Source organism: Neolamprologus multifasciatus, chromosome 19 (assembly GCF_963576455.1).
Source record: "Neolamprologus multifasciatus chromosome 19, fNeoMul1.2, whole genome shotgun sequence".
Taxonomy (NCBI): Eukaryota; Metazoa; Chordata; class Actinopteri; order Cichliformes; family Cichlidae; genus Neolamprologus; species Neolamprologus multifasciatus.
In genome coordinates this window covers 23,559,217-23,585,815 of record NC_140457.1, presented here as the reverse complement: position 1 = coordinate 23,585,815, position 26,599 = coordinate 23,559,217, and the positions used below count along the sequence as shown (strand labels likewise).

General features: G+C 40.1%; 2 protein-coding genes across 4 annotated transcripts; both read right to left on the bottom strand.

Annotated features, from left to right (window-relative positions):
- Window positions 1-6,920: 6,920 nt before the first annotated feature.
- On the bottom strand, window positions 6,921-11,739 carry LOC146496664 (SERTA domain-containing protein 2-like). Its single transcript, XM_085143524.1, has 2 exons — window positions 11,593-11,739; window positions 6,921-10,638 (listed from the first exon to the last, which is right to left on the bottom strand). The coding sequence occupies exon 2, from the start codon at window positions 10,632-10,634 to the stop codon at window positions 9,843-9,845; it is 792 nt and encodes a 263-aa protein (XP_084999650.1). The 5' UTR covers window positions 10,635-10,638; window positions 11,593-11,739; the 3' UTR covers window positions 6,921-9,842.
- Window positions 11,740-17,566: 5,827 nt separating this feature from the next.
- Window positions 17,567-23,910, bottom strand: cdca4 (cell division cycle associated 4). 3 transcript variants are annotated; one of them, XM_085143523.1, is made up of 3 exons: window positions 23,626-23,910; window positions 20,525-20,662; window positions 17,567-20,186 (listed from the first exon to the last, which is right to left on the bottom strand). In XM_085143523.1, the coding sequence occupies exon 3, from the start codon at window positions 20,175-20,177 to the stop codon at window positions 19,257-19,259; it is 921 nt and encodes a 306-aa protein (XP_084999649.1). In that variant the 5' UTR covers window positions 20,178-20,186; window positions 20,525-20,662; window positions 23,626-23,910; the 3' UTR covers window positions 17,567-19,256. The 3 variants fall into 3 exon arrangements, with proteins under 3 accessions (XP_084999649.1, XP_084999647.1, XP_084999648.1); XM_085143521.1 differs by having other exon boundaries at window positions 20,525-23,910; XM_085143522.1 differs by lacking the exon at window positions 20,525-20,662 and having other exon boundaries at window positions 23,626-23,906.
- Window positions 23,911-26,599: the final 2,689 nt, after the last annotated feature.

Here is a 26,599-nt window from a genome sequence, read left to right as displayed (position 1 = left end):
CTGCAGGTTTTAGATCTCACCTTGGGTCAACACACCTGAATCACATGATTAGTTTGTTACCAGGCCTCTAGAGAACTGCAGGATCTAATTTAGCCATTTAAATCAGCTGTGTTGGTTCAAGGACACATCTAAAACCTGCAGGGACACCGGCCCTCGGGGCCTGGAACTGCCCACCCCTGACTTACACTCACAATGAAGTAAACTAAACTTGACATACTGTTACCACGGTCTAAGTAAAAGATCTCATTAGTTTTGTGTTAATAGGTTGAGGTTTGAGGTTAGTTAATATAAACCAACATAAACTACTTTAAGCCCTGATCAATACTGTTGCTACAACATGAAAGCCCTGAGGTTCAAACATGATTACAAGACAAACTCACAAGTCAGCTGTTTTATTTCATTTTTAATTATAAAATAATAAAATAACATTCAAATTATCAAGCAAATTTGGGGTAATTTTGTTTGAAGATGTATTTTCAAGGGTTAATTAAATAATTTCCAGTTAATGTTCCTTCAGTCAGCGACTCGCTTATTTGATTATTTGCTCTAAATTGACTTGTTTTCCACTTAACTTATGATATTTTAATTTTAATTAAACCACCAGCTGTAGGATTTCTCAAATTTACAACATAAAAATCCATAGGAATCAAGTTATATGGTTTTCACATGATGACAGTAATGATGGTGAAGATGGAAGGTCTTGACTGGAAACCAACCAAAGTCTATGAACAAGAGTGACACTGTGCTGCATGCATGCCTGCTACTCGCTACTCAGTTCAATTTAATTAGCTGCAAATGAATTATAAATGTGGGTAATTAAAGGCAGAGTAGAAGCTATTACCCATGTCTGCCAGTGGTCGCATGTAGATGAGGCACATTCATATAACAGATGTTTGGGGGTTTTTACCAGCATGTGTCACCGACCAACATAAAGTAGGCACATGAGAGATGGTGACAAAAATAAATAAATAAAAGTGACTGCAGGTTGAGTATTTTTCAGACTATACTCGTTAAAATGAAGTCATTACACCCTTTGGGGGCGGTTAAAGAGTTATTTGGTCCATTTTCTGTGCACCTGTCTAGCTTTCTTTGTCAATAAAACCTGAATGCAGTCAACAATAATGGCATAAAATGCTTAACCTTTTCAAATCGCCTGCAGAGGTAATGGCAAGTATAAAAAGATGTCAGTCACTGTTTTCCTTTTAGAAAAGTTGCTGCTCTCAGAATGCAAATCTGTAGAAAATGGTCGTGGCCAGCTCACCTTTGATACAGATAAAAATGTTGACTTGGCTAAAAGTCTATTATACTTTAAATCATTGATTATTATACTAAATTAGGACAATATATAATATTTTGAGATACTAGAAATCCTATTTGCTAACTAATTACAAACCATATTATAAAAAACAATACTTAAAGGAAACCATCTGACTTTTTTTTCACCACCATACCAATCTATATCATGCATGACACAGCAGGAGTTTGACCATGTTTCTTTCCACAGTTAAGATTTTATGTGTTTGGAGAATGAAGTCATGTCGTGTGCATTAAGAAATAATTCATTTCCTGCTCAGTGGAATGCATTGCACTGATTAGACTGAGCAGTAGAGATGTGTAATGTGCAGCTGTATCCCTTTAAGTATTGAGCCAAATCAAGGTCTTATTGAAAAAAGGTAGTTGTTAGTTCAACAGCACCGACTCTCTGAAACTGCTTAAAGATAATTATTAATAGGTTTAACAATGTAACACACATGGTAGTTAATGGGAAAGATCCAATTGCTGTAGTAATATTGTACTAATATTTTTTTTGACTAACAAACCTACTTTACATCCTTAGAGCTGAATAAAAGAGCTTTTTGATACAGTTTTAGCAGGCTGGTCTTCAACCTGTGTAACTACTTTGCTTACTTGGGTCTGTCCCTTCTGCTGAACACTAAGGCTACGTCCACACGTACCCGGGTATTTTTGAAAACGCAGATTTTTCTATGTGTTTGCACCTTTCGTCCACACGTAAACGCCGTTTTTGGTCACTGAAAACTGAGATTTTTAAAAACTCCGGCCAGGGTGGATATTTTTGAAAACGTTTTTGCATTTACGTGTGGACGAGAAAAACGGAGAAAACGCAGCGTCAAAGGTGTGCGCATCTTTTGACGTCACACTGTGCGCCACGCTATTGTTTCGGTGAAATGAATTTCTACAATACTATTACTGTTAATTGTACTCTCTGCAGTGTTTAAATGCTTACACATACACACACAGTTACTGTCCCTCCACACATACGACTCGGTTTTGCTTCTATGCCCCAGCTTTGTTTACTTTTTCCCACCGAGGCTTCTAGACTTCTGATTGGCCAACATTTCTATATCACCACCTGTTGCTTTGGCATGTTCCTAGCAGCGTTTTCCTTCATTTCTGCCTTTATGTGTGGACGGGATTATTTTTTAAAACGAAAACAGAAAATCTCTGTTTTCAAAAATACCCATGTACGTGTGGACGTAGCCTAAGGCTGAATCAAAACAAGTATTGCTCAAGCAGAGCACATGAATCACTTATTTACTCTGATCCCCCCCACATTCCTACCCAAAATAAAAATATGTTTAGGAATATGCAGTGTTATGTGTAAGCATGCATATTGTGTGTCTTTGAATATGTGTATGGATGTTGAAGTCACTTTGCAAACAAAAGAACTATCCATTTTCCATTATCCATTCTTAAGAGTTAGCTGTTTTGCTTTCAGTTACGTGATTGACGAATGTTTATTAGTCAAAACAAAGTGTTTTCACTGCTTCCTGACATTTTATGCTTTAAACAATAAATTTATCAAGAAAATATTAACAGATCCCCCCCTCCCACCAAAATGAGCTCCTCCAAGAACACGGAAGCTTAAGGAATTATCATTATGACCAAGCCCCTGCATGGGATGTACATTTAACGGATATAGGAAGTTGCTAGAGGCCAGTATAAAGGACAGCACAGAGACTCTGATCATGAAAGCACAAGAACAGGCCGTAAGCCCCAGATCCATAGAGACAGGAGTCTACCACAGCCAACAGGACCCAAGTTGGTACCCCAGAGACTATGCAGCACAAAGTAGTAGGATGTAAGATACAAGCTAGGACTGTATGCACTAAGAGAACCAACCAAGTGGCTGAGGTCGTGTACAGGTGCATCTGTGGTAGAAATGGACTAGAAGGTCCCAAGTACCAATGGGAGACACAATGAGAGAGTTCCAGACAAACAAGCAGCTGCTGGCCAACAAACCAGACATAGTGGTGGTTGACAAGGAAGACCCCAGGGAATACCAACATTAGTTAGAAGGAGCACAAGAAAATAGAGAAGTACCAGGAACAACTGGAGCAGAGGTGGGTGGTCCCAGTGATCCCAGTAGTCACAGCAGCATGAGGAAGTGTAACCCCAAAACTGGAAGAGTGGTCTGCTGATGGAAGAGTAAGGGGAATAAGCATGTGCGGTGGTGTAGCAAGGAGAAGGCAACAGAACGTGACGGTGCACAAGAGTGCAGAGGACTGATGCGGCATACGTGCTAGTTATTTCACTTATTCCCAGAGAGAACGTGTGCTTGATGAGAATTCTGGGGCCAAATTACATGCAAGGCACATGTGTTTTTGTTTCACAGCTTATGTCATTTAGAACTGATAGCCTACATTTCTTCTGTAAAGAGTTCAATTTCATTTTTATGTTTACTATTTTGTCTGAACCTGAGCCTGGTTCTGCTGGAAGCTTTTTCCTGTTAAAGGGGAGTTTTTCCTTGCCACTGTCACCAAAGTGCTTGCTCATAGGGCGTCATATAATTGTTGAGTTTTTCTATGTACGTATTATTGTAGGGTCTACCTTACAATATAAAGTACTTTGACTGTTGTTGTGATTTGGTGCTGTATAAATAAAATGATTTGAAATTGTCCTGATCCATGTGACTCCTGGAGAAAAATAAAGCTTTTTTCACATATTAGATACAAAGTAGAATTCACAAAGTAGAATAGAGAACTTTTTTCTTTTGAAATTATCATCTGGTGTATGAGCTTTGATGTAAAAAATAGCAGTCAGTTAGCTTCATAATAATATTCTGCTAGAGTGAGCATGTGCAGTCAGTGATAACATATAGGACTAATACATCTGTAAAATTACAATATGAGGAATGTACCGCTAGACACCACATTCTTTCTGAATGTCACTGAATAATAATTATTTATTAGCTTACTGTTTTGCTTTGTTGATAGTAAAAACTAATTAACATACAAGCATTAACAGCTTCTTGGACAACTTACAGCCTTTTGCTGGTTGAGTCATTTTCCATTATGCATTTTCAGTGCTGAGAATAAAAGAGAAGACTGTAGATGCAGTCCCACTGTGCACCTCATACCTCACATAAATTGTTGATTTTTTTCTTTTCTTTTTTTTTGCATTAAAGAAAAGAAAATAAATTATGAAGTGCTACTGGCTCTATCTGCCCATCGCTCTTTGGTCCATCCCATTGTTTTGTAGCAGAACAGGCTGTTTATTGTGCAAATGTGTGTAAGTGTGTGTGCGTTTGTGCTGAGTCAGCCTGGTACACCGAGGCTTCTGAGCTAAAGCCTGGCTTTACTGCACCGCAGCAGACTGATGCCTGCCTGCAGAGAAACATTAAACCCAGACTGACACACCACAGCACTCTGCTGGGCCATAGATACACAGTTATACTTTCACAAAATCTTTGGTTTGGTGGACAGACAGACAGACAGATAGACAGATAGATAGATAGATAGATAGATAGATAGATAGATAGATAGATAGATAGATAGATAGATAGATAGATAGATAGATAGATAGATAGATAGATAGATAGATAGATAGACAGACAGACAGACAGACAGACAGACAGACAGACAGACAGACAGACAGACAGACAGACAGACAGACAGACAGACAGACAGACAGACAGACAGACAGACAGATAGATAGATAGATAGATAGATAGATAGATAGATAGATAGATAGACAGACAGACAGACAGACAGATGTGTAGTTCTGGTGTGTTATAATGGTAGTATTGGCTGTGGCTGTGTGCAGTGGTGCACGTGTTGCTCCTCCTTGTGTGTGGCCACTCCCTGAATTCCTGCACCAGAGGCCTCTCGCTCACAACATCTACTCTACTGCTTTCTCCCCTGGGCTGAGATCAAACCCATAATTTTGCTGAGAGAGGGAAGAATGTAGCAGAATATCCATACTGTGTTGCATTTTAATCTGACACATCGTGGGTTTTATCCGTTTGTATGCCGTGATGTTTAGTCCTTCGATCCCATCCAGGGCTAGAGGCTAAAATTAAGCTTGAGTCTGTTGCCATATATAGAACATATGTTGCTTTTCTTTTTTTCCATGTGTTGTCTTCTATCGTTATAGTTCAACTAATATGGAAACAGATGAATGCCGAAAGTAATAAATCAACAAGCCATTAAAGGGGCACTTCATGGAGTGATGCGTAATTATATTTGATCCCGAGCAAAAAGATGCTTCTTTTCTTGCTGTATGTTTAAAGAACTGACAGGGAACAAAGGAGGCTGAGTACTCGCTTTATAGTAAAGTACTCATATTCGGGTTTAATGGAATGACAGGCTGTGTAATTGTTTCTCATTTGTGAGACTTTTTGGTTTCAGTAATTTTAGCTTTTCTTCGCTTGAAAATACCTAATAAAAATAATGCAACTAATTTTTCTTTGAAAAACTTTTGATATTTGAAGTCTTCTCAGGGATCTGTACAATGTAAGGTGAAGACCCTGCTATAGATTATAAAGAAGCCCATTGATTCACTATTTGATAGCACTTTGCGACAGTGGGAAGGAAGAACTCCTTTTTAACAGGAGCTCTTCCTCCACGCAACCTAGTTGAGGGTGAGGGAGGGGAAAGAGAAGGCAGAGGAGAAGAGCAGTGCTTTTGATGATATTTTTCTGGTATAATATTGCTGCTTTTACATAAGTAAAAGGCTTTGAATGTTTTCCTTTTTTTACACCAGTATTGATCTGTAATGTTGCATATACAGCTTTATAGAGATCTACACTGCATTTGCAGAGGTAAAGGTGAAACATGAGATTAAACCTCTCTGTCCAGAATTTCCATGACTAAGAGAGTTGCCAGTGAATTAAGTGAGATTCACAGGAAGTTTAGTCCCCTGCTGTGAGGAACACTGATACTTACTGTACTGGCTTCATAGACAGATCAGGTTTTCTGAAAATGACACCGAGTTTTAGTGATGAAGCTGCAGAAAGACCTGATTACAACACCAACAAACACTGCAGGACCGATCTTTTTGAATGTGCATTGTCATTCTCATCATAAACAAACATCTGCTTTTCTATCAAATGACCACCAGAGGGAAGTGTTGGCTTCCATTTAACTCTCTAGACACATTTGGGAAATATATATATATATATATATATATATATATATATATATATATATATATATATATATATATATATATATATATATATATATATATATATATATATTTATTTATTTATGGGCTGCGGGAAATTTTGCCCTCAGCCCTGCTTTCCAGGCTGCAATGACATTTTGCATGATGTAACATTGACATGCTTTAGCTTATACATGTATACTATTACTAAGGTTAAGCAGTTAAAGGTTAGAAGGATTTTGGCTGAGCTCAAAAGGGACTGTTGCCTTGGAGGCAACACACAAGACAAAATACTCCTGCAGGTCCACAGACCACATGCAGTCAGTTGCGTATTGAGTAATGTCCTGTTGTGTGTACGTGGTTGGTGTGCAGAGGTCGGCAGGAATGTCTGTATAGTAAATACTTCATGTTCAGTTTTTGTAATAGAGATGTGACGTTTGTGTCTTTGTGCCAAAGACACAGTCAGGTCTGCATGATGTTTTGTAATGAAAGATTAAAAGACTCACACAAAGCAGTTCGAGTATTTTCTCTTTATTGTTGGATAAAATCTATAAAATATTCCAAAAACAAATACAATACATTATGAACGATCATCTTTTCACTGAACAAAGTTCCTTCAGTTACATTGGAGGGGGGGGGGGTTGTTTTTCATGTTCAGCATTGACAACATACACTTTGTGCTTTGCAAAACCTACTGACACTCTGTGCTTTCACACAATTATAAATAACACTGCAACCTCTGCTTATTATATTCAATCCTGTCAGACAGATTATGTAAAATTATTTTATAAAAAACAGAAAAGTGGTTTTATTTCACCGGCTGAAGTACAGCCAATTCACACTGTGTCTGTGCAGAGGCATCAGGAGCAAAAACAAGTTGTTGTTGGAGCAGCAGTGCGCTGCTCGTACATCTCATGTGATTGGTCTGTAGTCTCAGTCTGGGCAAAACAAGCTCCAAACCCCTCCTACTGAACATGTGACGCAATCTGCTTCCTCCCACCCTCCTCCACGTCCTCATCCTCCTCCTCTTATTTTCCCCCTTCTGGCTCTGGCTGCCACCTCCTCCCTCAGCTAGTTCACTGTCAGCCCGTCAGGATACATTAAGCTCATATGCCTGTAGTGTTCAGCGAGCACAGAAAAAGGCCAAGTAAAGGGAAGAAACCATGACAGCCGTGGCTTCTAAGTGCTTTACGTAACACCTTTCTGCAGTCCTTTGGTTTACAAAAAACAGAACAAAAAACAACAAATATCAATGAAGCTCGAGCTCACACAGACACAACACCTCAGCGCAGTTGAAAATTAGAATCAGTAGTAAGGCACGTTGTCAACATGAAATGAGATGGAGATGAGGACGGATCACTTTGGTCTGACAGGAGAGCGTTAGATTCTCAGCACAATTAAAATGATAAACCACACCGTTTCGATCAGCGACAAACACACACGGCTCTCTGGGTGAAAACGGGAGTGTTCCAGGTAAACCGGCAGACAGACAGACAGACATCAGGAGGTAGAACAGGAGTAAACCACAAACAGCGAAGGTCAGGCGTCAGATTCCCTGTGACCTTTCACTCACTGGATTTCTTCTACTAGACAGGAAATTGGTTTCAGGTAGAAACGCGTATAAAACTGCTCAACTCCCACATTGCGTGTAAAATTTAAATAAACAAAAAAAAACATCAAAATACAAAGGCTTCTGTTCTCAGGTTAAACTCTGAGACATGGCAAAGGTGCCCTGACCATTGACTTGATGTGATTGGCTCCTCAGTCAGAACCACACTGGGATTACATTACCATTTAAAAATACATATTGTATGCTGAGTTAATGACATGTTGGATTTACTAAACTAAGAAAAAAAAAAAAGCTGCCAAGAAGGAAAAATTCTTATTTGTCATACAGGTGCTGACTGTTTGTCCCATTTTGTGTCACAAAGTGCATCAACACTGACAGTCTGAGATTAGAAAGAACCTTAATTATAAGTTACACTCACACCTAACCGATAGACTCTATGTAGAAAGAACAGTAATATGGTTTGCTGTTCAGTTGTCATTCACAAATAAAAAATAAAATTAGATAAAAAGGCAACAAGAAAAACAATTTACCCTTTCTATACTGGAGCATTGAGATGTCCTCTCTACACCCCCCACCCCACCCCAGCGCACACACACACACACACACACACACACACACTTTCTATACAACTTCAATATAGTGCTCACAAGCGGCTGCATTCTCCTTTCTACTAAGGAAATAAATATACAGATAGATAGATAGTCCATGCTCTGACTGCTGTACGGCCACAAAGACTGTCATCTTTCATCAACAGGAGTTGCTCGGTTCTACAACTCAAAAAAGAAACTCGGGCCTAGGCTCTCCTGGCTGGCAGAAGCACGCCCTCTTAAGTAATTGAAGGGATTTCAATTAATAATCAACCCAGACCTGATCTAACAGTCAGAGTACCGCACGAAGCACGGCAGCTCAGGTTTCTTCTGACGACTGCTGCAGTTACAGAAGCAGGAGAGCAAAGTGACAAATACTTGGAAACGTGACGATCCACGTCCAGGAAAGTTCACCTTAAACACTGCCGTATGCCATCAGTTTTTCATGTCCAGTACCACCCATTGCAACACTTCTCTTGCAAGTTTTGCAATATACTTTTGGTGTGCCAACTTTGTCTAAACATGTCTGATCTACTCTTAGTAGAGATTATTCTACTCCTACTCATAATACAACCAGCTGGAAAGCTAGAGCGCTGCCCGGTTTGATTCCAGGTCTTCCTTTCCCTTCTAAAATGCATTTCTGATTGTGGCATTGTTATATACCAAGTTTCAGCTAAAAATACAATTCTTTGATTAATATTGATTGGTTACACAAATAAAAGGTACATCTTTTTTTGCATTTTTGTTTTGTTTGCCAGTAAAATGTCATAAATTAGCTCTTCAACAGCCCAAAACCCCAGCATAAAAATACTAAAAAACATTAAATAAAATACAAAGACAGGAATAATTTCTTTCCATTTTTGCTCGACTGACGTGTCAAGTTTTCGATCTTCACTTTTCCTGTCAATAGCAGTTTTGGACTGATAACTATTAAAAACAGTGCAAAAGAGTTGTACCATGGATGTCTAACTTTATAAGACGCTCTGAATGTTATTCTTCATCTGTTATAATAAATATTTCATATCTCTTGAGGCACAAGCATAGGTGCATAACTAGGTCCTCATAAGAGGCATGTGCATATTAGAATTAGTGTTTCATTCCACCTTAAACTGGCTCAACCTTGAGAAAATTTTTCAGCCAAACTATCAGATAGACCGTTAAAAGAAAAAGAAAAAGGGGAAAAAAAGACAGAGTTCATCAGAAAGAGTTTGTCAGCCCTAATTCAGCCGGAGCAGCTCCTAAAAAAAAGACAGGAAATGTTCAGAAGTTCATCTCGGTGATCAGGACTTTACCAGGATCTCCATGATGTGGTCCAGGTCATTCAGGTCCACGAGACAAGACTGGAGGCTCCCCGTTGAGGAATGGCTGGAAGAACGTAATTTCACATCCTCGTCCGGCCATAGCGACACGCTGACTGGCCACAGAGAACCTGCCGCCCAGGCCGACGGCAGATCTGAAGTCTCATACATTGATGTGTCAATGTCCTCAAAGATATCATCCAGGGCGAGGTCGCTGAGGTAGCCCATGGCATTTACTGCATCGCTGAAAGTACTGATGGCTGCAGCGGGCAGAGATTTCTGCTGGTCGGGGAAGTCAATTGCCTCCTGTGAGGGGAATTCGGGGGACAGTGGGGGAGACAGAGACAGGCTTTCCCCATCTCCTTCGGCACACCCAGGGCACGTAACAGGCACGTCCTCTCTGAAATCGTCCCTGAGTAGACGGGAGTCATCTGCATGAACGCCGCTGATGCTGAGACGTGAATCTGAGGTGCAGGTTCCCACGCCGTCACTCCGTATTTCCTCCTGAATCTGCCTGAGAGTATTGATGAGCAGCACGGAGCGGCGCAGGCTGAGCTCCATCCCCGCCTGATAACGCTGGAGCTTCTCCAAGCAGAGGCCGAGCACCCGCTGACGCTGCTGCAGGTGGCTCATGACCGATTTGGACGGGTCAATGAGAAGCCCGGCCTCGTCTTCCTGGCCATCCTTTTCCTCCGTAATAGTGGCTTCCGCGACCACCTCAGCCTCCAGCTCCTCCAAGCAGCTCCACTTCCGCTTCACACCTCGACCCAACATTGGCCTGCATCAGGGGATAAAGAGCCCATTTGTTAGGTTGCAATAAGGTACAACGTGTAATGAAGCGTTACATTTACATGGCAAAACACAACAAATAGTTAGCAAAACTAAATTAGGTAGAGAGGCTAGTTTCCCAGAGCTTGAACTGACTGTTTGTCTTAAACATTTGTCTTTTTTAAAGTCACCAATCGGAGCATTTCCTCCTAGTGAAAGAAAATGAGACACAAACCTTTGACAGCAGTCGCTGAGATGGTGTGTCTATTCTTTCTTTATTTTTTTTTAGGGCTGGGATGTCTGATCTGGCAGCATGGCAATAAACCTTGCATTCAATTTATGTAAGAGCACAAAGCAAGCGAGCATGATTAGTTTCAGAGACACTGTCAGGCACAGAGCCTTTTCAAATCAGGAGAAAACACATAAAGCATAAAGCTGCAGATACTGAATATATTACGCACCTTTACATAGTCGATTTTTTTCCTCCCCTGAGTTAAGACATTTGAAAGAGCGCATTTTACCAACTATGACTCACTGTTAGACACCCCAGCAGGCTTGACAGACTTTACTCATCCATACAGGGATGGGTAGCGCCATGGATCACTTTCTCTCTGATCTTTTTACAAAAGTAAAGAGGACACACGAAGCCCCATTTGGTGAGTTTGACCCTCGTCGGAGAGATTAAAGCTGCTTGGTCTAATTTAATATGTCGGTAGAAGCCTCAACAAAGTAAAATACGCGGATAATAAACATGTTAGCAAAAATCAGTCTTTTTAAATCGCTAACTACGATCATATGGTCACTCTACCCTACTTATTTAGCTCAGGACCCCCGAGAACACCCCTTAACCCCGTGACGGTTCCCGTACTTCAGCGGGAACGTTAAGATCCAATTTGAACCAAGTTTAAAGGGCAAACTTGAGTTCAATTTAAGAGAATGACATAAAGACGACAGAAAAACCAACCTTACGTGCCCTTGGGAAGTGTCATGGGAGGTATGAATCCGTCGAGTCTTCGGCTGGTTTCGTTTCAGCGTCCCGTTCCTGAGCTGTAGACGGCCGAAGTGTGAGGAATGTACTGTCCGCTCGCAGCAGCTGGGGGAAGGCGGCGGAGCTGCGGAGGAGGGGGGAGGGGCACGGGAGCTCACCGGCGCACGGGATTGGTCCGTTCACCCAACGATCAAACCTCCGCCTCCGCCACTCACGGGGCAGCGAATGTGCTGTCGTTTGTTCCGACAGCGATCTGGCGCTGCGTTTAAGAACACCTCGTAACAGTTGGAAATCATGTCGAAGCACACTAAATACACGTGAGCGGCGATAATGGCCTTTATGGTCGGTGGAAAAAAGAATTTATCAGGACATGGGCTTGTTTTGTCCTGTAAGCGGTGAAGTATAAATAATAAAAGCTGAGCATGTTTTTAAATATGAAATCACTGGTAAAGCGTAAACCCTGCTGTTATTGACCATGGCGGACTAAGTATTAACCCTTTAAACTTGTTTGCCTTTTTCCGTTTGACGTATTTTTGGAACTTCTGGCTTTACATTTGCAAAGTAATGTAACTTTAATCTTTTTTTTCACGCATTAACTATCTGCATAAATTTTATGTTTAAGCACAGTTATATATATTGTCCAGTTTAAGTAGTGTTACTTTAGCTCGATTTTTCTTGCACTGACTTTATAGTTGTTGACATAAAGCAAGAAGTGACTTGTTGAGATAAAGCAAGAAGTGACTTGTTGAGAAGTGTGTGACAACGTGACCCTGCTTCTCAGTTGATTTATTACCCCAGTAATCACTCAGAATGGGTTTACTGCTAGTCTTCAGTCCTCTTCAGTACAGCACAATGCATATAGCCCATGGCATTTAGTCAGGATATGGCAATGGCAAAGCTTATCTGTGGTACTGTGTTGTTTTTAATAAATTTTAATTCTAACTTTTATTTTACTTATTTATTTATTTAGGTCACCTGAAAGGATTCTGTTCAGCATTTGGTTGCACTAACAGAAAATCCAAGAAGTCACCTTTTTTCTGTACCATCCATTATTTTTTCATATTGTCAAAACTACTTTTACTCTACGAGTCTAGTTACTTGCATTACCCAGGTTTTAGGTCCTGGTTTTAAGGCATGCATTAATGTAATAGCAACTATTAAGTGAAAGTTTGATTCAAGGCTAAATTTAACTAACATACATGTGGTCTGTTTTTGTTTCTGCCACATGTGACCTACTTAATATTCAGTTTCAGATCCACCAGTCTCTCCTCTGGGCCGATTCTGGTTCCCAAAAACCAAGATGGTGACAAGCAAAATTCTACAGTAGAGCTTTGGAACAGCACTGTGTCTCTATAAAAGAAGAAAAGTGTCAATAATACTCAAACTAGATTATTGGCAAATCAGCAATATACCTGTTGCCTCTACTCAAAGTAACTTATGAGTACTTTCAGCATTAGTGTGAAGTAAGAGGACATTAAAGGTGCCAAACATTATGCTGTTTTATGGACAATTCTTTCTCTTTTAGATGCCACAAATGTTCAGACATTGATTCATAAAGTTCTACCATGAATTTACATCTAACAAAGAAGTGAACATTTCTTTTAACAACATTTAATCAGCACAGTTTTACCAAACAGACACCAGTGCACCCGTGCTGGAAATATCTAGAAGCCCCAGGTTGCTTTGTTGCGTACCTGAACGCAGCATTTTAAAGGGACAAGATGACTCAGAACGGAACGGGAAGGACGTGACCAGAGAGACAGGAAAGGCAAATACCAAATAAGGAAGGTCTTATTCCACCTTTCACCTTCCTTCTAAATCAGTCACGCTTGTTTCCTCATCTTGTTTCTTTCTTTCATTCTCATCAACCCCATAGTTTTGTCTTTTTTTGAATTGAAATCGTACATTTGCGCGCTTAAAAGATATATTAGTAAAGAAGAAAAAGCAGCTATATAAAATAGAACCAAGATTTCATAGTATTTCATCTTTTACTCGAACACCGATGTACACTTTACTCTTTTTGCATTTTCCAATTACATTTTTAAGCTGTATGTGTAATCAACGGTTATCTAGATTAAGAGAGGAACCTGAAAGCAGCGTGGGAGGGGTGGACTAAAGCTCACTACTGCACACGTTTTTTAAAGGAAGTGTTGCCCTGTGACAGCAGAAGGCACATGTACTTTAAGCATGGTGCTGTGTATTTATAATAAAGATCAGAGTAGCATCTTTCAGACCTGCTCTCTTAACATCACATGATGTTAACTTTATGAGAGCATTTCTGAAACAGCTCAGATTTTTTGCTTCACATTTATTTATTTTTTCCCCTCTTTTGCTGCTTTCTAAGACACTCGAGCCTCTTTCGCCGATCACTGGATTTTTTCCCCTTAGGCTGCCTTTTTGCTGACTCACTGAGAGGCCATTAATCTTTAACTAAGCTAACCAATTCCAGGCGACAGTCCAGCTTGCAAAGTAAGCTATAATTTTATGAAGAAATTGCTTTTGTCAGGATCAGACAAAACTTCCTTTAGATTTGTGAATATGCAGTTTTCTGAATATGAAAAAGCTCACGTTTTGAAAAGGACAAAATGTGGCTCGACTCTGAACAGGTTTGCTCCAAGTTGCGTTTCGAACACACAATGGTGCTGTTATGTTGAAACCACTGCAACTCTCTCCACATATCTAACGCAGGATCTCACGGTCCAATATCATCATGTGACAGCACGTGAGAACAAAGGTCTCTCTGGGGCCAGACTGCAGCTGCAAAACATCTAATTCTATTTTAGTGTGATTTTTAAAAAATCCTGTATTTGAGGGGACTCAACTGAAAACTCCTTCAAGGCGTCTTTTAGCAGGTCACACGTGGAAGAGCACTGAATGAATCGTGCATGATTTGAGCATGATTTTGAACACCTGTGGCACCTGTTTTTGCACACACCTCTAGATTTCGAAATGACCAACAAGTGTGTATAGACAAGTGTCATTAGGAAAGCTCTATATCAGTACAACTCCATTTAAAATTAAGCATTGATTTATAGCGTCTTTCCACTTTACTTGTTAACAGGTAAATACGGATAGATTAACTACACAGCTGTTAACTGCAACACAGGTCAACAGCACCTCAAAGTGTGGTCTTCAGAATTCTTGCGAAACATGAATGTTTCAGCACCCGTCTCAGTTCAGCAAAAACTAAACCTTTACAGGTAGTTCTTGCAGGATAGTTTCATTGGACTGTTAGTTTTAGCCAGCTGTTCCTAATAAACTGAAACTTTTTACAGTTTCTGTATGTGAGAGCTTTTTGTTTGTTTGTTTTAAGCTGTAACCATGTGGACCTGCACAGAACAGATGAGAAGGGCAGGGATAGTATAGAGGATCCAGTCAGCCTTCAAAATAAAAGACCCCATAGAACTTAAATGCTCAGCTTCTGAAAAGCTACCCTTGTGATTTGGAGATATGCCAAGACCAGCAGCTTCGTTAGCTACAACTCTTCAGCTCCTTAATAATTTAAATATCTCATCAGCCAATCACGTTGCAACAGTTTAGGCATGTAGACGTTGTCAAGACGAACTTCAACTGAACATCCGGATGGAGATAAAAGGTGATTTAAATTACTATGAACATGTATTTCTGGATCAAGTGACCCTGAATCCTCCAATAGTTATGCTGCAATAGGCATAGACTGCTGGGGGATTCCCATGATGCATTGAGTATTTTTTCTTCAGTCACCTTTATCACTCACTATGTGTTAGTAGACCTCTCTGCATTGAATCATACTTATTATTAAACTCTGTCTCTCTTCCACAGCATGTCTTTTATCCTGTCTTCCTTCTCTCTTCCCTACCGGTCATGGCAGATGGCCCCGCCGCTCCATGAGTCTGGTACTGTCAGGGGGTTTCTTCCTGTAAAAGGGAGTTTTTCCTTCCCACTGTTGCCAAAGTGCTTGTTCATAGGAGGTCATATAATTGTTGGGTTTATCGCTGTATGTATTATTGTAGGGTCTACCTTAAAATATAAAGCGCCTTGAGGCGACTGTTGTTGTGATGCTGTATAAATAAAATAGAATTGAACTGCTTTGAATGTATTTACAGAGAATAGTCCGATAAGGAAAAAATATCCAGCGAGCATTAGTTCTCTGGGTGGAAATGCCTTGTTGATGTTATAGACCAGAGAAGAACGCACAAGAGGGCAACAGTAACCATCACAGACACCAGAGTATGCAGAGCATTTCTGAAAGCACAGCACGGCAAACCTTAAGACTGCACTGGATGCTACTCCTGTCAGCTAACAGGAAACTGAGGCTACATTTCACACAGGCACACCAACATTGGGCATTTAAGGATTGGAAAAAGGTTGGTGGTTTAGCCCAGTTTGGGCATTTTAATACCAACTTGGCGTAGTTTAAACACCACAGCTTACCTGAGTGTTGTTGCTGTCCATGGCCGTCTCTTAACGACCACATCTAGTTTCTTCCAACTGGATAACTCACCATGTCATGGAGCGGAGGTGAGTGGGACCTAGAGCCCAAGATATTAATTCAATTCAATTCAATTTTATTTATATAGCGCCAAATCACAACAAAAGTCGCCTCAAGGCGCTTCGTAGATACAGAGAAAAACCCAACAATCATATGACCCCCTATGAGCAAGCACTTTGGCGACAGTGGGAAGGAAAAACTCCCTTTTAACAGGAAGAAACCTCCGGCAGAACCAGGCTCAGGGAGGGGCGGGGCCATCTGCTGCGACCGGTTGGGGTGAGAGAAGGAAGACAGGATAAAAGACATGCTGTGGAAGAGAGACAGAGATTAATAACAGATATGATTCAATGCAGAGAGGTCTGTTAATACATAGTGAGCGAGAAAGGTGACTGGAAAGGAAAAACTCAATGCATCATGGGAATCCCCCGGCAGCCTACGTCTATTGCAGCATAACTAAGGGAGGATTCAGGGTCACCTGGTCCAGCCCTAACTATATGCTTTAGCAAAAAGGAAAGTTTTAAGCCTAATCTTAAAAGTAGAGATAGTGTCTGTCTCCCGAATCCAAACTGGAAGCTGGTTCCATAGAAGAGGGGCCTGAAAACTGAAGGCTCTCCCTCCCATTCTACTTTTAAATACTCTAGGAACAACAAGTAGGCCTGCAGAGCGGGAGCGAAGTGCTCTAATAGGGTGTATGATGCTGTCTGGAGCCTAGGCTTTTCACTCACAGGAATTACTTATTTACATATGCTTTCATTATTCAAAACTTAATATGCATCCTTTACAGTGGCGCTCATATAACAGAAACAAACAGAGAAGCACAAGTCTTCTTTCAGATCCATTTAAAAACCATGACAAATAGTTAACCCTTTAAGACCTACCATAGAACCAAGTCCGCCAGGGCTTACTTTATATTTTTACATGCTGTAGTGCCATTTTTGGGAGCATTTCAAGTTGCTATACATCAATACAACTGTTATAGCTCAAATTTTAATAATATGTATGTATTAAGTCCATAGTAATCAATAAATTGCAAAAAAGTGCAATAAACTACAAAAAAATTGAAAATCATTTTTGTTTTGTTTTTTACATATACTTCTACTTGGAGAAATTTAAGAGGTTTATCCCTCAAAACTTTAAATACAAAAAAGTTGCAAAAAATGCAGGAAGTGTTATGAACAGCTGATCGGATCGGCAAAGTGTGTTTCTGGAATATTATGTTTTTGTTCCTGCAAGCGCTTTTTATGCAATTTTTGCAAAGCTATATGCGGAAGGAAATCGTGACCTAGGACAAGCTGATGGCATAAGTACAACTCCTCCGGTTTCATATGCAAAAAAAAATATTGCGCTAGCTTACGTGGTTCCGGTTCTACGGGGATTTAAAAATAGTCACGCAAAACGGAGCGCGCCCGCTCCGACCGGCTTTAAAGAGTTAAACAGTAACATGCCCTGCTGTAAAATAAGGGAAACAAGCACACACAATCAATAGTTGCACCTTTTATTATAAAAAATATTTACAAAGATGCTACAATGTTTTTGTCTTAATATAAAAAATGCATACATTTTACAACGATAATTAGTCTTTGAAGTTCTAGCTCCCATTCAGACCAGAGTGACATCCTTCAGGAGTGTTGTGGTAAGGTATTAAGCGTGTCGTAATACTGTATTTTAGTCAATACATTTTATTTGCCTGAGTTAATCTCTTCATCACGATAAGGAACAATTTTGAAGAATGCATTTGATTTTCCACATATTTAGGAGAAAGGCAACTGTTTGCATAAAGGAATTAAAGGACATTTGATTTGTATACAGTCATTTTGAAACACATATGACAGAGCTGCATAGTAATTTGAATAGTAACCCGGTTGTTGTTATTACTAATAGTCCTTAAAAAGAAAACTTAGGAATAAATAGGTACTGCATTGGAAACGAAGGGCACAATTTGGATAAATACAATTTCATTGGGCCTCATGGTTGAATTGATAGGTCAACATGGCATGTCTGTACCTTGATAAAATAAATACAATAAATAAAACAACAATAAATTAGATGGGTTAAACACACAGAATTCTTCACTTGGAATAACAAATGAGAGAAAGAAATATGGCTTCTCGATGCAGTTATCACCCCGGGGTTTCTCCAAAATGCGTGAGGAAAAAGCTGCTTATTACTGATATTGGATCCATAATGACAGCAGAGCAGGAAAATTACTTCATTTGTCTCCTGGCTACTGTAAACTTACCAGAAATGACAACTCTTGCTCCTTGTTTGTTGACTGGCAGCAATTTTCCTGCTCTGCGTAAAGCTTTTAAGAAAATGAAAGAACAGCGCCTATAAAGTGAGACGATGCCAGTCCTGACACCTGTTACAGTCGACTATACCAAACCATGGGAAGACACCGTCTTGAGACTGGCTATTAAAATCTTAAAAACCGCTTGGGAGGGAAAAATAATAATATCAAATGATGCCTGCAAAATCCCCCAGCTGTATAATGCAAAAAATATATTTCTATATACACATACGTACATATACATAAATTCCATTCATAATTGCTCAAATCTCTAGGAAAATATGCATTGATTTATAGATTTGGATTTACAATTTGTTCTGGTTTTTGATGCATGTAGTGTGAGGAATTGTTTCTCAGTCCATGTAACAATAAATAGAACTGATGAAATGGCAGAGAATACGGCCAGAAGGAGCTAGTATGACAGAGTGATTGACGGACATAAACACCTAAATAAGAATGCATCATGGTAGTTATAAGGTAATTATCTTTGCCTTCTCACAGATATTGTTGAGTTTTGGATTTCAGAGCCAAAGTGGGAAACTAACTGCTTTGCCAACTCGCCAGCATAGCTTTTAAATCCCCAGATTTGTTAATTTTACCATCACAATTGTAACTGCCAATTACATTTTCATTTTATTTTTTTATACAAAAAGTCACAACAGCAGATGTTAACCTGCCCAAGTGGCTGTTACAGGAGACTAACTACATATCTAATACCCCCATCCCCAAATCTACTTGGCTTGCTGTTAATTTCCCATCTTGATCTAAAACCTCCAACAATCTCTATGTGTAACAATACCACATACAGAACACACACGTGTACTGTGCATAGTCTGGAAAGAGTCTGTGGCATCAGTACAGACCAGAGGAATGTTCAGAGTTTCAGGATCCCACTATGATCTCCATGATGTGGTCCAGTTCGTTCAGGTCTGACCTGCAGCTTGAGCTGGAGCTCAGGGCCGTGGGCCCGTGAGAGGACAGGCTATCGAGCAGATCGTAAGGCCCCATTTTCGGGGCGCTCTGCATGCCTGTCAGCACCGTATCGAGGTCATAGTAAGACGGGTCCACGTCTGAAAACAGTTCCTCGAGCGCAGGGTCAGGGGGCGGCGCTGGGTGCTTGATCTCAAAAGTCCCAAAAACCTGCTCCCCTGTCCTGGAGTCTGCACTTAGGTGGTCCCCGTCTCCATCCTCTCCCTCTGATACGCACTCCTCGCTGTCCTCCTCTTCTTCCTCCTCGCACTCACCGTCTTCCTCTTCCTCCTCCCAGCAGGGCCCCATGCCAAAGGGACCTGCGAGGTAAGAAGCCGAGGACAGCTGAGGGGAGACGGGTGACAAAGTAGACATGGTGACATCCGTCTCCACATCTCCCTCCATGACCACCTCTTCAGAGTGGTAGCCTTCCTCCACACCGACCACTGAGTAAGGCTTTGGGCTCTGCCCTGCCTGGGCTGCTGGATCAGTCTGTCGGCACAGCACTTCAGTGGCCACCAGGCGGTCGGTGGGACACTGGGCGGCTGCAAGGGCCTGCGTCATTATCTGCCAGGTGCCATCCTGGGTCATTTCCTCCTGGATCTGCCGCACTGTGTTAGCAATTAGAACTGAACGGCACAGGTTCGGCTCTACCAGCATGTGACAAAGTTGCAGCTTGATGAGCGACATGTCAAGCAGCGACTGCCGCTGCAGACTGTAAGAGGAAGACAGCGTCCGAGCTGCCGCTGAAGGAGCTGCGGGGCCCTGGTCGCCACTGGAGACGGCCTCCTCCCCAGAGTCTGAGAACTTGCGCTTGGTGCCCTTCGGGAACATGTTGTCTCTCTTTTGTGAAGGCGAGGAGACAAAAACAGAAAAAAAAATCAGTGAGAAACACAATGGCACCAGTTGCTTAAATATTAAGAAATGTGCCACACAGACAAACACAAAATGTGTACTGCTGTCAATGTCACTAGCTAAGATAGTTAAAAAGATTAAGTGCCATGTAATTAATTATGTAAATGTGTGATGTCATGAGGCTATGTGGTGTAACATTTGTGTGGACATGAGGGAGCTAGGGCTACAATCTGCTGAACTGCAGCTGTGACTTTACAAATAAACTACAGGCTTACTCTACAGTAAACAAATAATTGTTGTAGTTTTTTTCTTAAAGTTTGCTATACCTTTCCTGTTGAGAGGCACAGGCAATAGCAATGCAGCTTGGTCCCGGCTGCAACGCTTCAAGTACTTTTGTACGAGCGACAAGCAGCTTTTGTTCAGCACCATTTCTGCCCATTTTAGGCCAGTCTGAGGCAAGACTCCTGCTGGGCGGAACAACCACACTTTTAACAGACCACTGAGCCACCGAAAATAGCATGGTTACCGACTAAATGCGGACACTGCATCAAAGTAAGCACAGACTACAGAGACCTCTGTCAGAAAACAAAAACAGCACTCAAGTTAATTAGTGCATTTATTTTCTTTCCCCCACTGCCACCTGTGATCAAGAAAATCAAAAAGATATCCTAATCAATAAGGGTGCTTTCAAGGGGGTAAAAGTGACAAGGATATGGAAAGTAACAGCATTTACAATTCACAGTACAATGTACCACCATGAGCCACTAATATTTACAAGGGATATCAGGTTTCCAGGTCTACGCACGCGACGCTTCAAAAACTAGCAGAACAAGATTTTCACTTTCTCTTCACTGAGGAGGGGAAGAAAAGCACAGTCAACTTCCTCATTAAATACCACTTCAACACACACATGTCTTACAGGAACAAAACAATACTCCCGCTAATGTTAAAGGCCCCTCTGACTCCCAAAAATAAATGGGATGCAAGTGAATAGGAGACTGAGCTCCAAACAGCAGCCTGTGGCATTTAATTTTCCATCAGACAGAAAAACAGTATGCGCAGTGTCCGGCTGTCTCCTCTGTGTTAAACCTGTGGGCAGGGCATTTGGGTCAATGATTCCAGTTGCTTCAAATTTCTATTTGTGATATACATTTTTTTAAAAGGGAAAAAAAGAAAACACAAAATTTTAAAAAATCAGTACAATGAAAAACAACACTGATTCATGTTTAGCGTTAGGATTCACAGGGCACAAATCACAGAGAGGGTTGGATCACTTTACAGAAATTTCCTGTTTTTCAGGAACTAGGAATAAAAAAAAAAACCTACCATGCCCAAGACACTGCTGTTACTGTCATAAATCATCTCTACACCAAATTATCATTTTTATTTTAGGATGCCAGGCCAAACTAAGGCCCATAATCTGTGCAAATTACATATTTTAACATTGACACACTGTGTAGTCAGGGGTGTTGTGCAATAGCATACTGACAAAAACTAGTAAAACAAGTCAACACCTTGTGAGTTCACATTTAATAGAAAAGTATACATCTAAATTGCTGATCAATCAGATCACCACATTTTTAAAAAGTTACAATCCATGCCAAAAGGAAAAAATAAAGAGAAGTGGCTCGTAAGTACAATTAAAGGCTTGGGAGCCTGGAGGTCTTTGAGTCCTCGTAATCATAGAATAACATTTCCTGACAGTGGACAGAATAAAGGGGGGAAAAGGTAATTTATGAAGATACCCGGAGATCTAAAATGAAAAGGGTGAGAAAACGATTATGGACGTATGTTGTCTTCTTATGTGGTGCAATAATACTGGCCCCTGTTAAATAAGAGACACTAGAGAGAACTACCTCCTTAAAGAAAAAAAAAAGTAGAAAAATGAAAGGAAAAAAATGACATTAAATAGAAACAGGAAGAACTACAACCTGAGAGACGGATCACTGCACACAGAAGAGAAAACAGTTTTGGACATGACAACTTTTTTTTTTTAACATTTATACTGATAATTGTTTTCGAACACCCTATAGTTTAGCATTTTTAAAGCTTAAGGATTCTACTCTGAAATTAGAATTACATTTCTGAAAACAATAAGAAAAACAGCCATTCATATATAGGTCATATATAAAATAAGACTGAAAGCGAGTTATGTCCTAACCAGTCTGATCAGTCATCTGTAGCAGGCAACATACATAGTGCGTTGTGTTTTTCCACTGTGGGACATGTAAACAACTACAATCTCATACAATCAATTCCCTAAATGTTCTTACATTTTAACCACTTAAAACACTTTCAATCAAGATAATATTGATAGATAACCTAACATGAGCACTAAATAACAACCAAACTCCTGATAATAACATCTCAATCTGCAAGTGAACATTTTTTAAAAAGATTTACTTACTTTACCAATAAGTATTGATTTTAAAACCCAAAGTGATCTGCTACAGACGCTTAATTTTAATGACTGATATCGAGATCATACTCAGTTAAATAGTATTCATTTACACCTGCACATTCGTGTTGATGTATTTCAGAGCATTAAACTTAGTCGCACATTTTTTTTAACACGATTTCACAAAAATGCTGACATATGTGGTGTTCAAAAACTTCTCACATATCAGGAAATAAGTGCGGGGGGGGAGACAATCACCTCGTGTAAATCAGTACTTTATTCTGATGCTGACATTACAGTTGTATTTACGTCAGACAGACAGTGTCACTAAACTGGATTTAAAACAGTTTAAATACATTCACTAAACTAAGTGTTTTCTACTTTGCTAGGAAGCAGAAGCCAAACAAAATTCAGCCCCGTTTTACGTCAATGGTTCTTAGCATGGCCCATCCCCCACCACTTTCACAGCCTGCCGTACTAAATGAATAAACACATTTTTAAAAAGCACTGCTTACATTTCTCCCACTTCCCTCTCAAATACATAGTGCTACCACTGCCAGTCGCCAAATTAAAACCGCTAGAATAGCTGTAAAAAGCGACGGAGAGCTTCTGGCCGTGACTACCGCATGCTTTTGTCTTTTCAGCATCAGAGCTACCGAGCGACAATGAGGCCATTTTGCGCTAGTAGCTAACAGTTAGCCGGCCGGCTATGCTACAGACGGAATTTACACTTCTGGGTTGCCGCTAGCTAGCATAAAATGTTCCGTGAAAAAAAATGCCTCCACGGAGGCACAAATCCCTCGGCATTCGTTTGGAAACTTCCTCTTACATAAAACGAATGCTAGCGAACGTAAAGCTAATTAGCTAAAAGCGCCCACCCACCCACAGTCCGCGGTCCTTCCTCCTTTCTAGCCAAAAACAAGAGTTTTCGCCACGGCGGGGCTGTTAAGTTCCCCAAAAACAACACACGGTCACCCGGGTGGCTAGTTAAAAAACACTATCGTCGGGTGCTTGAGTAGCCGTACTCACCTCGTGTTTGTGTTAATTTAATTCCCGTCTCGGTCATAGGATCGACAGCAGAGAAAGCGGAGATCAGGTTCAGATGAGATCATTCATGCCACGGCTTCAAAAACTGAACTACCTCTGTCCTGCTGCTGCTGCGGAGCGGACGACAGGAGGGGAAGGAAGGGAGGGGGAGGGGAGCCGACAAAAGCCAGCCATATGCCTGGGATTCCTCTCTAATGATTTCTCCCTGCTTTTCTCTCCTACTAATGCTTTAACAAACAAGCCAAAGCCCAATGCTGGCTTCAAGAACAAGATGTAGAAGATCCGATGATGTTCTGGTTACTCTTTGTGTATTGACGCTGCGTTTACCGCTGGCCTTTTTAACAAGAAAAACAATCTGTGGTGAGGGGAATTATACCCAGTTATGGAAAGTGACTAAGAAACACGAATTTACTCCGATACGTGCCTAGTAACTAGTATGTATGAGGTTATCGTGACATTTCGGTGTTATGCCTTTTGTATATAGCGAATTATTTTACTTCTGATTTCACTGTCTTTATCTGACAGTTGCAACTACCAGTTTACTGAAACATATAAAAGGCTGTCTGGCGACAAACCTTTTGGCTTTTATTGTGCAGGAAGTTAGAAATCACATATGATCTTAAGTTGTTTAACTGAATTAGTTTAATACTTTTAAGAGGTAAAATTACATAATACTTATTCAAACAAACATAAATTAGAACAAAATCCCTACAAGAGAATGCAATATTGTTTAGCAAAACATCATTTTTCTGTGTTTGTACTTTGTTAATTATCTTATAACCTTTTTACTCACTGTATGAATTATGAGCACTTACACTGTGGATTCAACCTCCAGTAATACTACAGTTCTACACTGACAAAAATATCAAAACGCAACCCAGTTTATTAATAAATAATCAAAATAGGAAATGCTTAAGAAACCAATTATTCTATTTATATAATATTAAAAAATAGTCTTTAACCACTCCTAAATTCTTTATATTTTGTTAGGGAAATGGGAAATAGGTGACATGATTTATTGAAAATTGTGCAAATACAAATATAGCTCATACAACAAAAACTGAATGTGCACAATCCTAATCAACTTAGAAGTCAATATTTGGTAAGATCACTTTTATTCTTCAGCACAGCCTAAAATCTCTTAGGCAAACTTTCTTGTGATTTCATTAAGTAGGAATGGGAATAATCAGGAATAGTTCTCCAGGCTGCTTCAAGGATACTCAAAGCTCTTCTTTGGCTGCCTATCGTTCTGTTTCCTGTAAAGATGATCCCACACTGCTTCAACAATGTTGAGGTCCAGGCTCTGGGAAAGCCAATCCAGCACTGATAGTGTTCCACAGTGCGTTGCCACTGATTTTCAATTATTCTGTAAATTGTCATACGTTAGCCCTTTCTTCCTGTTTCCTTCCTTAACCTCTTAAGCCCCAAGCCTACCTGATCTCCTGCCTTTTGCCCCCGTATCAGGGGGCGTTGGGGCTTAAGAGGTTAAGAATGGCTTCATGATTGTCACCCTACCATTGAGACCGTTTCTGATGAGGCTTTGGCAAACTGTAGATGGATCAACTAAAGTGCCAGATATGTTTCTCAGGTCCTTTGTCATGTCTTTGCTGATTTTTTCCTATTTCTTTCAATCTGACACTTCTTTTTTTGTTTTCATATTCCACTTGTCTAGTTTCCTCAAATATTTTAATGTCACTTCTTTGATATGCCACCTTTTTAGCTAAAAATGCTTTTTTAATGCCTGTGATACTGTATGATACTATGGCATTTTACACTTAAAGCTGCAATGTAAAATTGGTTATGTGTATAGAAAACAGTAGCTGAGCCCATGAGTTAGATGGGTTTATATGTTTGAATTGTCGGTTTTCTTGTCAAATAATAAGTCGGGTGTTAAGCACCTTAACAAGGAATAAAACATTCTTCTGAAAATAGTCAGGTACAAGGAGCGGACTGAAAATGAAAGAAGAATTTGCTTCAGAAAGTCAGAAGAGCTATTGCTCAAGACCAGTTTATGAAAATAACAAGAATGTCTGGCTTCTTGGAAGTGAAATGAGGGGTGGCTCAATACTGTTGCACAGTACTGTATTTATTTATTTATTTTTAAATGAAATAATTCTTCTTTTTTAACTTGATGCCAGTGAAAAAAGCTGTGAAACAGCCACTAAAGGCACCTGGTGGAACATCTCTCTATACTAATTAGGTTTGTTGGCAGTGGGTCAGTAACATGACTGGATTTAAAAACACTGCCACACATGCAGACTGAGCCGCTGGTAGTTGTGGTCAGAACTAACACACCACATTTTGGGTAATAGTGCGTGGATCTTACCCAGTGAGGTGTAAGCATGGTTTATACATGTTATGTGTGTTGAGACCGCAATAATAAAATCATTTTGCTCAACCCCGAACAGTTACTCTGCTTTATTTTGAATGTCACTGGTCCATTATGAGTCAAATTTGAATAAAGCCTTTGAATAAAGTTCAAATGGTGTTAACTGTTTTTAGATAGTAAAATAACAGAAACCATAGTTTTACACTTAATACATGGCAAAAAAAAAAGTATATACTTGTTGAGTCACTGCATGCTCTGTTTTCACCAAGTCAAAGAAACAAAATTCATCTAAGCTTTTTCCTTTTGGTGGTGAGGGGCACAAAAGGACTTGCTTTTGCTTATGCTCGTATTTTCTTAAAATGCTGAAGAAATCATTCTGGTGGGGTAACAAGAAGTCAGCTGGTTTCAGTAGCTGATCGAACCGCTTTTAACCCTTTGTAGTTGGGTCTAACTTAACTCAGTGCAACATTTTTTTCTTATTTTCACCTTTTCTGTCTTGTTTATGCGGACAGACACTTAAAAGAAATGTCTTTGGTAATATATTGTATTGATAACCTGTGGAAATATTTCCATTCACTGGAAATTGTAATGCAATGACAGACAGATGCAAAGAACACTGAGTTTTAT

Coding starts and splice junctions, on each gene's coding strand:
- LOC146496664 (XM_085143524.1), bottom strand. CDS start 10,634: ATGTTGGGTCGAGGTGTGAAGCGGAAGTGGAGCTGCTTGGAGGAGCTG.
- cdca4 (XM_085143521.1), bottom strand. CDS start 20,177: ATGTTCCCGAAGGGCACCAAGCGCAAGTTCTCAGACTCTGGGGAGGAG.